General features: G+C 40.2%; 1 protein-coding gene across 5 annotated transcripts in view; it reads right to left on the bottom strand.

Moving 5' to 3' along the window:
* Nucleotides 1-14755, bottom strand: part of LIN54 (lin-54 DREAM MuvB core complex component) — a 33177-nt gene that overhangs the window by 14827 nt on the left and 3595 nt on the right. The window contains exons 1-5 of one of the 5 annotated variants that reach the window (XM_088660588.1): nt 12935-13057; nt 5517-5597; nt 3756-3829; nt 2578-3290; nt 2014-2134 (exon numbers count right to left, since the gene is read on the bottom strand). In XM_088660588.1, coding sequence (XP_088516714.1) covers nt 2014-2134; nt 2578-3255 — 799 coding nt within the window. In that variant the 5' untranslated portion in view covers nt 3256-3290; nt 3756-3829; nt 5517-5597; nt 12935-13057. Of the gene's footprint in view, nt 1-2013; nt 2135-2577; nt 3291-3755; nt 3830-5516; nt 5598-12868; nt 13375-14755 lie in introns of those variants that run through there. The other 4 variants (XM_088660587.1, XM_035111977.3, XM_088660589.1 and 1 more) reach the window with 4 other exon arrangements.

Below are 14755 nucleotides of genomic sequence, written 5' to 3'. Positions count from 1 at the left end.
CAACTCCTGCTTAGTAACAAAAGTGTTAAAAATATAAAAATAAGAAAGGCACTTTAATACTGGCTCTGTTGTTATGGAAAAATCAAAAGAAAGTGCTTGTTTACAGCACTGTATGTTACAAGCTTCGTCATTAACAATGCAATCTTATACACGTACTCAAAATTAAGTCTGAATTAGTTCAATGGAGCTTACTCCCAAGTGAGTTTATTTATTTATTTTAACAATTTATATACCACTTAACAACAACAATCTCTAAGCGGTTCACAAAGATACAATACAAAAATAAAAATTGTAAAATCAAGCTACAATTAAAATACCTGCTGGATTTTTTTTTTTAAGTCTTCAGTAGCAGCCAAAAGTTTAGTAGGGAAGGGGCCTATCTGACCTCAACTGGAAAGACGTTCCATAAAATTGGCCCTACAATACATATGCCTATTTAAGGGTAGCAGGCACCACTGTCATGTAAAGATGCATTCAACACACCCTGGATACAACTGATCAACCCCTCCCTAGTGGTTTTCACCAGCCAGGATGGGCAGGGCTTAAGAGAACAAGAAGCCAGTCAGATCATTGCAAGAGTCATTCCCACATTATCAGGCTGCATAAACTGAAATTAATCTGACAGGGGAGACACTGCATTGGACACTTTCAATGGGAGTCACAACAGTAGTTGTATCTAAGGCAACTGTGGAAGTGAATGGAGCTGTACATAATTTCCTCCCAAATGATAAAGGACTAATAAAGCAAACAACGTATCACATGGTGAAAGTTTTCTACACCATGCATGCTTGGCTGCCTGTATTAATACAAATGTGGTGATTTCCACCACTGCCATACATTATAATATGTTTTAAAGAGGATGGAACAAGTGGTAAGATGACTGAATAGAAAAGGCATCTCCTCGAGTAATGGAGTTTCATGGAAAGAAGTCTGAATAAATTCCTCTCTCCATGGGTTACTGATCTTTAGTCTGAATTTATATTCCAAGTGTTTAAAAATGTATAAACATAAAAATATTAGCAGATACTGTGTGGTTTCCCTTTACCTATTCAGTTTTTTTTGTAATTGAAAAACTAGTCACATTTCTGTCATTTTGGTTCTCTGTGTGTTTGTGATGAGGGGGAAGAGTAGTATTGTCCATTTGCATCACTACTCTTGATTTATAAAGTGTAAAGTGAATATTTTAGTTTTCCACTTTTATAAAATTCCTAAAACCCTGTCCACTTTATCCTTTAAGACCGACAGAGCACTCTGCAGCTTAAAAGTAGTACTGGGTTTTAAAAACCCAGAAGTTGGAACAGTTTAAACCATCTTATTTCCCCCAACAAAGAGCCACGAAGTAGTGATAAAACACTGCAGCAATGCATAGGGGGATGAGTAGAAGAAACATCTTGACTCCGTAGCAACAGAACTAGTCAGTAGCCAGGAGTGGAGTAACAGCAACCAAAGAATGCTTCAGAGCAAGTCAGTTGCACATAACACTACACTTTTAATGCACATTTATGAAGCGTGCAAGCTTTTCCACATTTACTACATGGTTAAGTTGGTTGACACTATGCACAAAATCTGAACATTTGAGAGAGACATAAAATAACAATGCTGCTGTTAGGTTTTGAAAGCGCTATTTTACATGACCCATGTAATCTGTAAATTCTTTAGGACTCTGAACTTTGACTCACTTTTCATCTTCCCTGAGAAGTTATGAGATGAAGAGCAGCAAGATTCATTCTGTGGCTGGGACCCAAAGAGCCCTGTGCATGCTCATAAAGGGCTTCTGTGAACACGCAAGTGCAGAATTATCAGATTCCCCTGATAATCACTCCTAAATGTCACTTTGGAGGATCCCCTGGCTTTTTTTTGATGGAATTCAGAAGTCAGGGGTGTAAAAGAGAAAGGAGATTTTTAAAAGCCCTCCATGAAAATCTGACCAATTGGATCCCAGCCTGTATCTGACTCAATTTGCATTTCACCCCCTTAGGAATGGCACCACGCATGAAGCCACAAATATATAACCTGCAATGACCGGTGACACTTGTGTTGTTTGTCCTGTAACAGCTTTGCTGTTGATTGGTTTTGTGAAGATCAGCTTAGTTATCACTGGGGCTGAGGTGGGTGTCCTGGCTTTCTTAGCAATCTGAAAAGCAAAAGAAGAATCATCCCCACAGTTAGAGGAATTATTGTTTGTATGCAATAACAACCAAAATCCACACATTCTCACCTTCTGCAGTGTCTTCACTCCACTGCCCTCAAACAGATTACCTTGGAAGCAGTCCCCCCCAACTTCTCCCTCCTGCTTCCACCCATCACCAGCTATGGGTATCTTCTCACCACCCCCAAGAAGTGTCCTCTAACTGGTTTTGTGCTACTACACATCTCTCTCTATAGGCAAGAAGTCTATTTTTAAAAAAATAATCAATCATCACCTCCATTGCACTTTAACTCTTCTTTACATTTTGCTTGTCTTATTGATTCACCTTCCCCGCCTTACTCTGCCCCACTTACGTTACTGCCAACAAAAGGGAATCATGAATGGGAGCAATTTTATCACAAAAGATAATGAGAAATGGTTTGCCTTACCTGTACTGCTTTTAATTGCTGGGTCTGCAATACAGAGGATTGGGTGGTAGCATTTACCAACTGGCTCCCTGGAGTCAAGGCTGAAACTCCAATGACAGGTTTCACCTCTGACCTTCCTCCAATAGTTACCACCTTGAACTGCTGCGCTGGCAGCTTGGAGTCGCCTGCTTGCACCTGCGATGTGGCCTTCTGCGACTGAGACAGCTGGTTGTGGGGTAATGTTAGGACAATGGGCTGTCCAGGTTTCCCCAGTGTTGTTACAATGAGCTTTTGCCCTTCGGGTTTTATAGTCTGGTTGCCAATTTTCAAGTCAGTTGCCTTGTTTAGAATTATCTGGTTGGCCGATATAGTGACAGGAGTCTGAGTACCAAGTTTCTGGAGGCCACTCTGAAAGGAAGGTTGCGCAGTCACACTAGTACTGGCTTTTGTAGTGGCAGCATTGGCTATGACGTGGCTTACGCAATTGCTGGACACCATGACGGTCTCTGTGGTGATGGAAGACGTGCCAGAAGTAACAGAATCCCTGCCTGAGCTTACGTTTGCCATTCCTTCGAGTTCCATCTCCATAGTGTCACCCACAATTACAGCCTCTATGTTCTCATCTTCCTCCAGCGTTGAACCTGTGTCCATGATCTCTTCAGGTAGCAAGCTGTTCACTTCCGCCGACACCACCTCCATATTGCAAATGCGGGTGACAGGCCGAAGGCGAGGCACTGCAGTGATATTTCAAAGAAAGGAAATTGGTTTCTCAGCACCACAACAATGTGCAAGTTGCAGTGTTGGACTTATTATTGTGGGAGCCTACAAAACTGTGAAATGAACATCTACATGGTATCGGCTGGGGCTAAAAATTTGCAGACAGATTAGCCACTGCTGTGGCTAACAAGCATGTCTAAGACAATCGTCTTTCCAACCTCCTTGAGTGGCGGGAATATGCCCTTAAATTGTTAGTTGCCTCTTGCTTGGTTTTTCAACTTTAAAAAGAAGTATCTTTGAGCAATTATGAAAAGCTATTGATGGGGGTTAAGGAGAGTACGAAACCCTGCATGTTCTCAACCAGGAGGGAAGCTTCTTAGGACATTTCTGACACTGGAACTGTCCATAGATTGGACATTTGACTTCTATAGTGATTGCATGAAATACTGAAATATAGAAAACCAAGAGTTGTGTTCAGTTACCTCAATTTCTTTTAAATCTTGTTCCACATCAGACGACCTCCAGAAGCATTATAGTGTAGCACCATCTGTTAGGGCTGAAGATGACAGGAAGATTTCAGATGTTATAAGCAAGCTGCTCCTTATAAATCCAGTCCCAATCTGCCAAAATTCCAATGTTTAAGTACTATTTCAAGTCTCTCCACCTCTAGGCTTTCTCTCAAGCACCTTCTCATAGCACATGTGGAAATCCCTTTCATAAATCTGATTTTCAACCACCGCACACATCAAAACTCTTTATCGAAACTGATTTTCAAGGTTACTGAAAACACACACACACACACACACCATATTTTCAAGAACAGGTAAATGTTCCATGGAAAGAACACACCTCCAGAATAGCTGAGCGTAAAATCCGCAATATCAACTATAATGAGATAATTGCACAGACGAGCAAATTTAAATTGACCATCCAAGGTACTGAACATCTTCAACAAGCTATTTAATAACAAACCAGGTTAAGAGTTTTTCAAGCAGCTAATGTTATTTTTGTATTGCTGAAAATGTCACAGGGAGAAGAGCTGAGAAAATAGCCTACTTCTTCAATAATTGGTAGGAAGAATGCTAATGAAATTGTAAAACCTGCAAAATTCAGCTAATTTGGGATTCAGTGTGGAAAGGAGAGTTTACATGAAGTGGCAGAAGAAAAACTCAGATGTACAGAGCCGTCTTAAGCATATCTGGCGCCGTGGTGCGAGGATCTCTCCGGCGGCCCCCCCCCCCGGTTTCCCAGCGCGGCTGTCTGGCAGGCGCAGTGTGGCGCCCCCTGGCGGCCCGGCGCGCGCCACCCAGCCTTGCCTTAGGGCCGGCCCTGTAGATGTACAACATCCACCCACTACAAATTAGTTAGCCAGAGAAGGAAAAAATAAAATTGAGAATAATGTTCCAAAATGCACAATAACCAAGGCACACTGGTGGATGCACAGTCTTAAACCACAAAATGTTTACATTTACAGTGTCTAAAAATGCAATTTAGCATTCATTGACAGGAACTGTGCCTATAGACCATACCTCTTCCCTACTCTTTGCCTTATTCCTTGAGCTGTTTTCTGTCATATGGGACTGCCCCTGTACCCTCCCCACTAGTTTATTCATTCTTTCAACATTTTTACACTCTGCCTTCCTACAGCACAGAGTGCTGAACAACTACAGTAGTAAAAAAACCAAAACCTATACATCAGTAAACATTCATTAAAACCACTGAATCAAATCAAGTACAATAAGGAGCAATAACAGTTTCCATACGGCCAAAATATACTTTATGGTCACAATGTCTGGCCAAATAATTTTTTTCCCCCTTTGTGCATAATACTAATGTCAGGATGGAGCAACAGCAGGACTTACTAACCTGAACAGGCCACAATGAGGGCATTTATATAAAATCTCCATGCATAATTAAAAGATTAGCACTTTAGAAGGTATTCAAATGAATTAATAACATGCTGGATGTTTTCTTCATTGATTACAAAGCTGCTTTATGGCTCGATTTGTATAATTTTATGACTAACAGCCAAAACAGAGTACAGAACAAGTACAGTGTATTCATGCATGCAACACAAAGGAAGGGGGAGGTGAATTTTCCATTGATTATACCCAAATGAGCTGAAAATTACAACAACTTGCAGGTTCAGGAGATGGAGGCGAGACTGAAATAAATGCTTTTATGAAGCAGTGTTAACTTTAATTCAGATAACTGAGGTTCTCTTGCAATGAACCCCCACCTACCTCTCCAAAAGCAGCTGCTTTTGTTTTATAAAATTGGGACATATCCAAGGTCCACTCTAGCTCTAGCTTTCAGATCCAGCTCTAGGATGACAGAACATACAGTACAAGAGTCTGAGATACAGTTTCATGATGTGCTTATTTCAGAATAGACGTCACAACTTCAGTAAATTTTCATATTCATGTAAGCAAGATACCAGAGGACAGGATTCGAACTGATCTGAGGTCTACCAGCCACAGGAAACTTTTTAACCTCACCATTCACTTGCAGTGGGAATACTGTATAGCCAAATAAAATAACACCAAGCAGTGATGACTCTCAGGCAGGCAAGTGCTTTTTAGAACAATTGCGAATACTATTCTGTGATTGACTTATTTTAGAAAATAAGCACATATTACTACCTTAGCTGGACATGGAACAAGACAGGTAAGCACAAGAAATTTCACTATGGTCATTCCAAAGGAAGTTATCAATATATTAGCATAAGCACTGTTTCTGCTAGTCAAAGCAAATAAACAAGGTGGATTTCAAAAGGCATGATCCAGCTTTTACATTACCACAAAAGAACACCTTCCTTTAAAAGTGAAGAGCCCGTAGTTTCAGTTAACTCATTAATCAGGTCTTTTTGACCCCCCTGAAGACATTATAGTTCCAATTTGACAAAGGCTTAGAATCATAGAATTGTTCAGTTGGAAGGGACCACGAGGATCATCTAGTCCCAACCATGGAGCTCAAACCCATAATCCTGAGATTAAGTCTCATGCTCTACTGACTGAGCTAAAAGTAGTGGTTTGGAACCAAGTATCCTAAAGAAGAGAGGTGTTGACCAATGAGAATTAATTAGCCCTTAATTCCTAAAGATTAACAGCAAAATTATTGTTTGTGGAATCTATGTAGTATACATTTTGTCAGTTTTTTCTATATAAAAATGCAAGTACCATAAAAATCTAAGATATACCGATAAAGTAAAATCACTGACTACCTTAACCATTTGTCTGTGGGATGTGCAAATTCCAGTTGTGCAGGCAGGCTAAAAGTCTCATAAATCTTTATCTTTCAACATAATCCTGAAATGATTAAGATTCCCTTGTACCCAGGAGAGCTGGTGCTGTACGATTTCAGCTTGGCACAGGGTTTCCCAGAGATAACAGCTGGTAGACCCTTAGGGCTCATAAAAGGGTATTTTAATTCAGCATGAAAGTCCTATACAAAAGCACTATTTATAACTGCCTAGGCAGAGGGAAACATACTGATGTATTGAGCATAGTACCAAAGCAACCCTTATAGAAGTATGAACTCGAATTCTAACATACTCCCTCAAAGGCAGAGCAAGAGCCCTTTCAAGAGCTGTATTTTGGTTAACAATTACACTACCCTATCGCTGATCAGAGATAGTAATTACACTACCCTATCTCTGATCTCTGATCCCCTATCTCCTTGCCAACAAAGGTCCGTATAGTTAAAGCTATGGTTTTCCCAGTAGTGATGTATGGAAGTGAGAGCTGGACCATAAAGAAGGCTGATCACCGAAGAATTGATGCTTTTGAATTTTGGTGCTGGAGGAGACTCTTGAGAGTCCCATGGACTGCAAGAAGATCAAACCTATCCATTCTGAAGGAAATCAGTCCTGAGTGCTCACTGGAAGGACAGATCCTAAAGCTGAGGCCCCAAGACTTTGGCCACCTCATGAGAAGAGAAGGCTCCCTGGAAAAGACCCTGATGTTGGGAAAGATGGAGGGCACAAGGAGAAGGGGACGACAGAGGATGAGATGGCTGGACAGTGTTCTTGAAGCTACAAACATGAGTCTGACCAAACTGCAGGAGGCAGTGGAAGACAGGAGTGCCTGGCGTGCTATCGTCCATGGGGTCACGAAGAGTCGGACACGACTAAACAATCTCTGATCAGAAAGTTTCAAATTATTTCCTATGCCAACAGCAATATAAGAAGTACAATCTGGGAGTACAAATCCTAAAATGAAAACCAAGTCTGGACCATTTCATAAGCAATATAGATTTAAAAGAGTGAGATAATATTGAAGGTCACAGCCATTAGAAAGCCCACCCTTCACTAAAAGAACCCCAGAGCAGGATAAAATATAATAAACATAATGAAATCTCAATAAAATGTTACATCATCAACTAATTTTTAACTGGCACCAAAAATCCACAAGGGTCGGCATAAGTCATACATGAGATGGGAAGGCATTCTATAATCAGGCACCAATCAAGTTCCTCTTACATGTTGCCGTGCAGCAAATTTGTGGTAAATGTGGCTCAGTTAAGAGGGAATACCCAGAAGGTTGTAACCAACAGGCAGGTGTATGTAGGAGCGGAGCGGCTGTGTAGAGCTTTATATGACAGAACAAGCACCTTGAACATGGTTCAGTGTCAAACCAGCAGCCAGTGCAGATCCTTCAGAGCCAATATGTTTTTTGCAGGCTCTCCTGATTAACATCCTACATGCAATGCCTCCTAGTCTCATAAATATGGTGAAAAGAACTGAGTGTCCTATGTGCTTCTTCCACGAAGCAGTTAGCTTTAACTAAGGGCTCATTCAGTTACCTTTGAGCCGCTTTTGTAGGCACAGGTCTGTATCTGAGTGGTGTTGTGGGTTTTTTAGGGTGTGTGTGTCAAGATGCTTTCCCCAGGAAAACACACATTTTACTGCTGAATCAAAGGAAATGGTAATTGAGTTTTCTTAGGGTTGCTGCTTGCTCCAATTCAGTGGTAAAAAGCAGGTTTTTCTGAGGAAGGCTCCAAGACAAAAAAATATTCTACCAATATTCTTATGCTTACCTGCTTAAGACAGCTAGAGGGGCCAGCCAGATGGATATGTCAGTCAACAACCTGGCATCCAGAGATTGCCACGAGGTCGCAATTGGACCCACGCCAGTCACAAAATGTGTCTGACATTTGGCTAATTTCATTTTTAAAAAATATGTTTATTGAAAATTTATAACAAAAAAAAACATACAAAATACAAACTACAAAAAAAAAACTACACAATACAAAATATCAAAATACAAAAACACAAAACAAAAATTCTTACAATTAAATCTTACTTCTAATCTAATTTCTAATGGCTTCCTCATTCCTCCTCATACTGCGTTTCATTATAATACATTTGGCTAATTTCAAAGGAAGCAGCTAGAGTAAGAAAAAGCGTTGTGGGAGTAATACTATCAAAGATATATTTGCATTCATTCCATTGGGTGTACCCACAAAGATAAAATATGGGAACAGCAATACTCATTTACAGGAAATGAGTATAAAGTCAATGACAGGAATTTAGTGTGAAATGGCTATTTTGGCTAAAAAAAATCTATTAAAGGCTACCATTTTTCAGTAGTACTCATGGAGTTGTATGGCTAGCTTCCTGAGCAATGAAGCTCTTTGGAAGTAAAAAATTTTTCAAACTGCTAGCAGGCCCTGCAGCAGGAAAGCAAGTAATTCTGCAGATGACATGCTGTGAATAGGATATTAAGGGATGGGATATAGAGTTTTAGAAGAAAATAAGCCTCTAGTACTCCATAATTCTCAAAGTTATTACAAAGAGAAGGTCCAGAGTATTACTAATCTTGGCCCACAAAATATGTCTACCATCTGATAAACCTTGCCTGATAAATCTTAATGCATATCTGCAAAATACTGGACAGCTTAAAATGTTCTAGCGTCCTCAATATATGCAATACATTGGGGCTTCTCTAATGCATAAACACCCTATGAGGGGCAGCAACAGAAAGCATGAAAAGCTACAAATCCAACAGGTGCACAAGCCAAATCAATACTGTACATGTATTGTCTAAGATTGTCCCCTGATGAGCTACGCATTTGTTTGTCACAACTATCAAGATCCAATGTGTGCTATGGAAGTGAAATTCACAGTCTAACATCCCAGATCGAATCACATTTACTTGAAAGCAATAAGTTCCAAGTTGGAAGCAGTTCGTTTCAATTTGTCTTCATGTAGGTTTGTTTGGGCTGAAGTGCAAGAATGCTAAAAGCTTTTTGACATGTGATGGCTCCTCGCACAAGCTGTTTTATCTCCATGGGAATACAGTGGTACCTTGGTACTCAAACAACTTGGAACCCAAACACTGCAAACCCAGAAGTGTTCCGGATTGCGAACTTTTTCAGAAGTCGAACATGCTCCGCTTTGAGGGTTATGCTTCCAATTTGAGTGCCACACTTCAGTTTTGAGTGTTACGCTGAGGTCTGTCTGTTTTTGCTATTTAATTTGTGTTTTTGTTTTTGCAGCTCTTTTTGTTTTGTTTTTGTGACTGTGTGGAACCCAGTTCAGCTACTGATTGATTGTGTGACTGCAGTACTTGTTTATTGCTTTCATTTTATGGATCAGTGGTCTTGTTAGATAGTAAAATTCATGTTAAATTGCTGTTTTAGGGGTTGTTTTTAAAAGTCTGGAACGGATTAATCCATTTTTGCTATGGGAAAGCATGTCTTGGTTTTGGAACGCTTTGGTTTTGGAACAGACCTCCAGAACAGATTAAGTTTGAGAACCAAGGTACCACTGTAGGCACTTTCTCTAAACTTATGAGTGTCATGGTAGTGGACTATGTCAAATCAAACAGACAAACAATGCTACTTGTAACAAATGAAAAGCTACCCTAAATTTTATTTGGGGCTGTAAAGTTTTTGCACTTAAACAGCAAGGCTACTTTGTATATGACTTGCTCAATTTGTTGTGTACTGAAAACGGAATCAGAAATCAAGTCTGAAAGCTGAAGCTTGTACATCCAGTTACAAATTAAGATCTTAGTAAGCTTCACTGATGCCAAACAATGGCTGGTGAAACGTTGTACTCACCGTATCGTACCATAAGAAATATAAATACTTGCAATATCACAAGGTGTCCAGAAATGAAAGTTGGAAAATTATGAAAATACAAATTTCCAATCCTCTACAGCAGTCTTTCCCCACCAGAGGCCGTTCAGACGTTTTGAAGTACAACTGCCATTAGCTCTAGCCAGCTTGTCCAATGGTCAGAGATTAGGGAAGTTGTAGTCCAAAGCACATGGAGCATTCCAAATTGGGGGAGTCTGCTTTTGACATTTCAGAACCAAGAGAATAGAATCATAGAGTTGGAAGAGACCACAAGGGCCATCCAGTCCAACCGCTGCCAAGCAGGAAACACCATCAAAGCATTCTTGACAGATGGCTGTCAAGCCTCTGCTTAAAGACCTCCAAAGGAGGAGACTCTACCACACTCCTTGAATAAACACAAATCCCAAGAGGAAAATGGCTTACTTTTTAAATAAAGTTGTTTATTTATTCAAATAATTTTAAAAGTTTTAATTTTAATTATTTTTGCAAGAACCTCCAGTATTCAACCAATAAATCAAACACCTTTGCACATCCTACTGCGTTGAATTCTATTTTATAGCTTATACAGTGATCTAAATATCAAGAATTCTACCAGCCCCCCCCCCCATAAAATATAGGAAAGTATGTAACATACGAAGCATAAAAAAAGAAAACAGGTGGAATATCCAGAATTCTAAATATTTTCTATAGATATGCTTCATATTTGTTAACTATATTTTTTAACTACCATATTTTTCCGTCTATAAGATGCCCCCATGTATAAGACGACCCCTATTTTTGAGCCCAAAATTAAGAAATAAATATTTTAAACATTTTGTGTATAAGACCACCCCCCAATTTTAAACTTTAAAAATTGGGGGAAGATATTGTCTTATACATGGAAAAATACGGTATATCTCTGTTATTTTGTTGCAAGCTCCAAATATGATTGCAGAGAAGTAAAATATAAATAATAACTTACATTCCATTTCATACATCAGGGTAAACTACAGTTAATGGTTTGCCATAAACACGGATAACTCTTGATTTACTCCTTCCTAGTGTGAGCAACTAACCATGATTCCTGACTTATGTTTGGACCAGGAATCATGAGGGTTTTTTTGTTCAAACACACCACTGGTAAGGTAAGAGCAAATTTTGGTTTAACTTCATGATTTATGGGGGGTGGGGGTGGTGAGACAACAAATCCTGCTTTGGATGTAACTCTAAACCAGGGGTGGTGGCTTGTTGCCCCTTTTTACACTAGAGGAGAAGCAAAGTAGGTCCACCTGTACATTTAACTAATTATTTCCTGATACAAAGCTATCCCACACTAACAGTTAACACATTTTTAAATTCACATGGAATATCTTTAATTAAAATGATACTCTCACAAGATATAAACCCACCTAGAAATAAGATGGTTGGTATATTTAATAGTATATGAATTTCATATTTCAGAACCTATAGTTTAGAAAATACCATTTTAAATACTTATTTAACACATTTATATGTCACTTTTCAATCAACAAAAATGATCAGGTCACTCACAGAGAGTTACTCAGTTTCATAGATAGGGGAGTGGAGAGGGATATCACACATGCATATGTAGAACTTGAAAGTGGACCTAGCCCTCAGAAAAAAGAGTCACGTTTATTGTGTACATTTTAGAGCTGTCACTGGGTAAATAACACTGACACTGGCATCTAATTCATAGTCAAGAGCAGGCCCACTGAAATCAATCCACTTAATCATTACTTAGCCCACTGATTTCAGTGGGTGTACTCAGTGTATAATCTAGTCAGATACCACCCAGTGTAATTAAACAAAAACATATTTTCAGACTATGTTCCTTGACACCAATTATCATTTGCCTTATTTTGCTAGAAATTCCAACTACCCTAAGGTAATCAGTTTACACATCTAGATTGTACTTACAAAATATATTGCTTTACACCTTTTCATAACAAAATTTGGAATTGAAACCAAAACCAAACATTCATTTCCTGTCTGAATCATTACTGCTGCATTGACCTTTTCCACCTTTCAAAGGTTAAGGGGGATACATTTTTAAATTCCCAGCTTTAATTGTCTAACATGCTGTGAAGTTATTATTTTCTGCCCATTGTAACACTTCGAGTTAATTTTATATATATATTTGAAAGTGACCACGACTAAAGCACACCTATGATGTATGCAACTACACTCCTCTGAAAGCAAGCAGCTCATTTTGAAAATCATTAGTGTCCCACAAGCAGCTTAGCATACTAACATTCTTCACTACACTCCTAAGAGTAGGCACAATCAATCCAGTAATTTGTTCTGCAGATATTTCTCCTTGACTACCATATGAACATCACTTGCACTACCCGAACTCTCAAGCAATGCACTTCAGACAGAAACAGAACAAACGAGACCTTGAAAGGCGAGTTAGGCCTCGGCAGCTCCAAATACTCCCTTATTTTCCAACCAGGCTAACTATTTATGTTACATTTGAAAACACCTTAATTTCCTTTACAGCAAGCCACCCTACCCAGCGTCGCAGACTCCACTTATCCCCCCAATCTCCTGCCCAGGCCTTGCTTGGTGCGTCTCTCACCCCTCTCCAGGGCGCAGCCACCGACTCCTTCCAGGAGGGTTAAGTTCCAGCCCGAGGGGAGGAGGGAGCTTCCCCCAGAAGTGTCTGAATAGCTGCAAAGCAGCTACCCGGGAGTTGGGACGAAAAGACGAGGAGAGGAAGGTTTCTGGCAGCAGCGAGCAGAGGAGATGGGGGGAGCCTCTCAAGGCTGTTTAGGTGCTGTCGCTGGTATGTCAGGGGCCGGGATAGTATTTCGAAAGATCCGCCATTTTCACTTCGTCATCACCATCACAGCCCAGCTCAGCAACAACCTCAGCCTCCTCCCTCCGCCCCGATCCCTTTGCTGAGCCACTCCCACCGGAGGGGAGGGGAAGCCCGGTCCCTACAGTCACTGCACTCCCCGCCGAGAAAAGTAGGAACGACGCGGGCGCTGACCTACAAGAAACGCGCTCTGCGCTCTCCGGCCAGGGCAGAACTCCCTGTCCACGCAAACGCGCGGAGAGAGAGGGGGGGTTTTGCGCCCCTTCTCCAGGAAACGAGGGCAAATTCCAGCTCCGAGACGGAATTCAGAAGGGAAGCCGGGCTAACAAGCTGCACTTCTAAGGCACCTCAAAAGCCTGACCGTGCAATCCTATACTCAGAAGTAAGTTCCGCTGAGTTCAATGGGGCTTACTCCCAGGTAAATGAGTATAGGATTGCAGACCAAATGGTTTATTAGTCGATTAAGAATCAGGAGAGATAAAAGTTGCCATGTGTGGACAGGATGAATAAGTAGTAACTGTGCATCTGATGTATATAGACTTTTCATCAACAAAAGCTCTCTCGTCCTTTTATTACCGGCCCTTAGAAAGTAAATACCATTGTATTATGACTATGAACAATGTACATTGATTAACATTGACATAGGAAGGCTTTTTAAGGGGGAAGGAGGAAAGCTTCCAGCAATTCTCCTCCTAGTAAAACCAAAAGAAAACTTTGCCCATCTCATGGCTAATAAAGAAATCAGCGTGAAAATGCTTTAATACACTATTCTAGACTAAAATGATTGAGAAAAACTTGGTTTTTCCACCTAAAATCATTTATGCTTGCTTTTTCCCTTAAAAAAGAGCAAACAAACCCAAACTCACATAGAAGAACATCACATTGAATATGGGAATCTGCTTCCATGAGTGTGTGAGAAGTGGAACTACTCTGAGATTCCCACTTCAAAGAGTTTTCATTCCATACATTCTACACAACACAATTTATAACCACAGTATCCCCTCAACTGCCAAGATATAGTACAAGTTACAGGTAGGTAGCCGTGTTGGTCTGAGTCGAAGCAAAATAAAAAAAAATTGCTACTGAAGGAATTTTTTTATTTTGCCAAGATACAAGTGACTGTTAATGACAGATCAGATCTTACAGTACACTACTTAAGAACTAACTCCATTACTCATAGTTAGAGGTAGGTAGCCGTGTTGGTCTGAGTTGAAACTAAATAAAATTTTTTTAAAAATTCCTTCAGTAGCACCTTAAAGACCAACTAAGTTTTTATTTTGGTATGAGCTTTCATGTGCACGCACACTTCGTCAGATACACCACCAGACCCTTATGTATATTCAGAGGGTGGGGGTGATGGGAATGGGTGATGGGCTGATAGGAGTGGTAAACCTGTTGATGACTGTCAACGACTGTTAATGACTGCAATTGGTCTTGTGGGGGGGGGAGCAAGGGCTGAGGTGCTAAGGAAAGCTTGATCATGTATAATGAGATAAGAATCCTATGTCTTTGTTCATTCCAGGTGGCTCCATGGTTTTATGCTTGCTAATGAGTTGCAATTCAGCAACTTCTCTTTCCAGT

The sequence above is a fragment of the Zootoca vivipara genome, chromosome Z1, assembly GCF_965207765.1.
Source record: "Zootoca vivipara chromosome Z1, rZooViv2.hap1.1, whole genome shotgun sequence".
NCBI lineage: Eukaryota > Metazoa > Chordata > Lepidosauria > Squamata > Lacertidae > Zootoca > Zootoca vivipara.
Note: the sequence above shows the minus strand (reverse complement) of the source record. Positions and strands in the feature narration are given on the sequence as shown.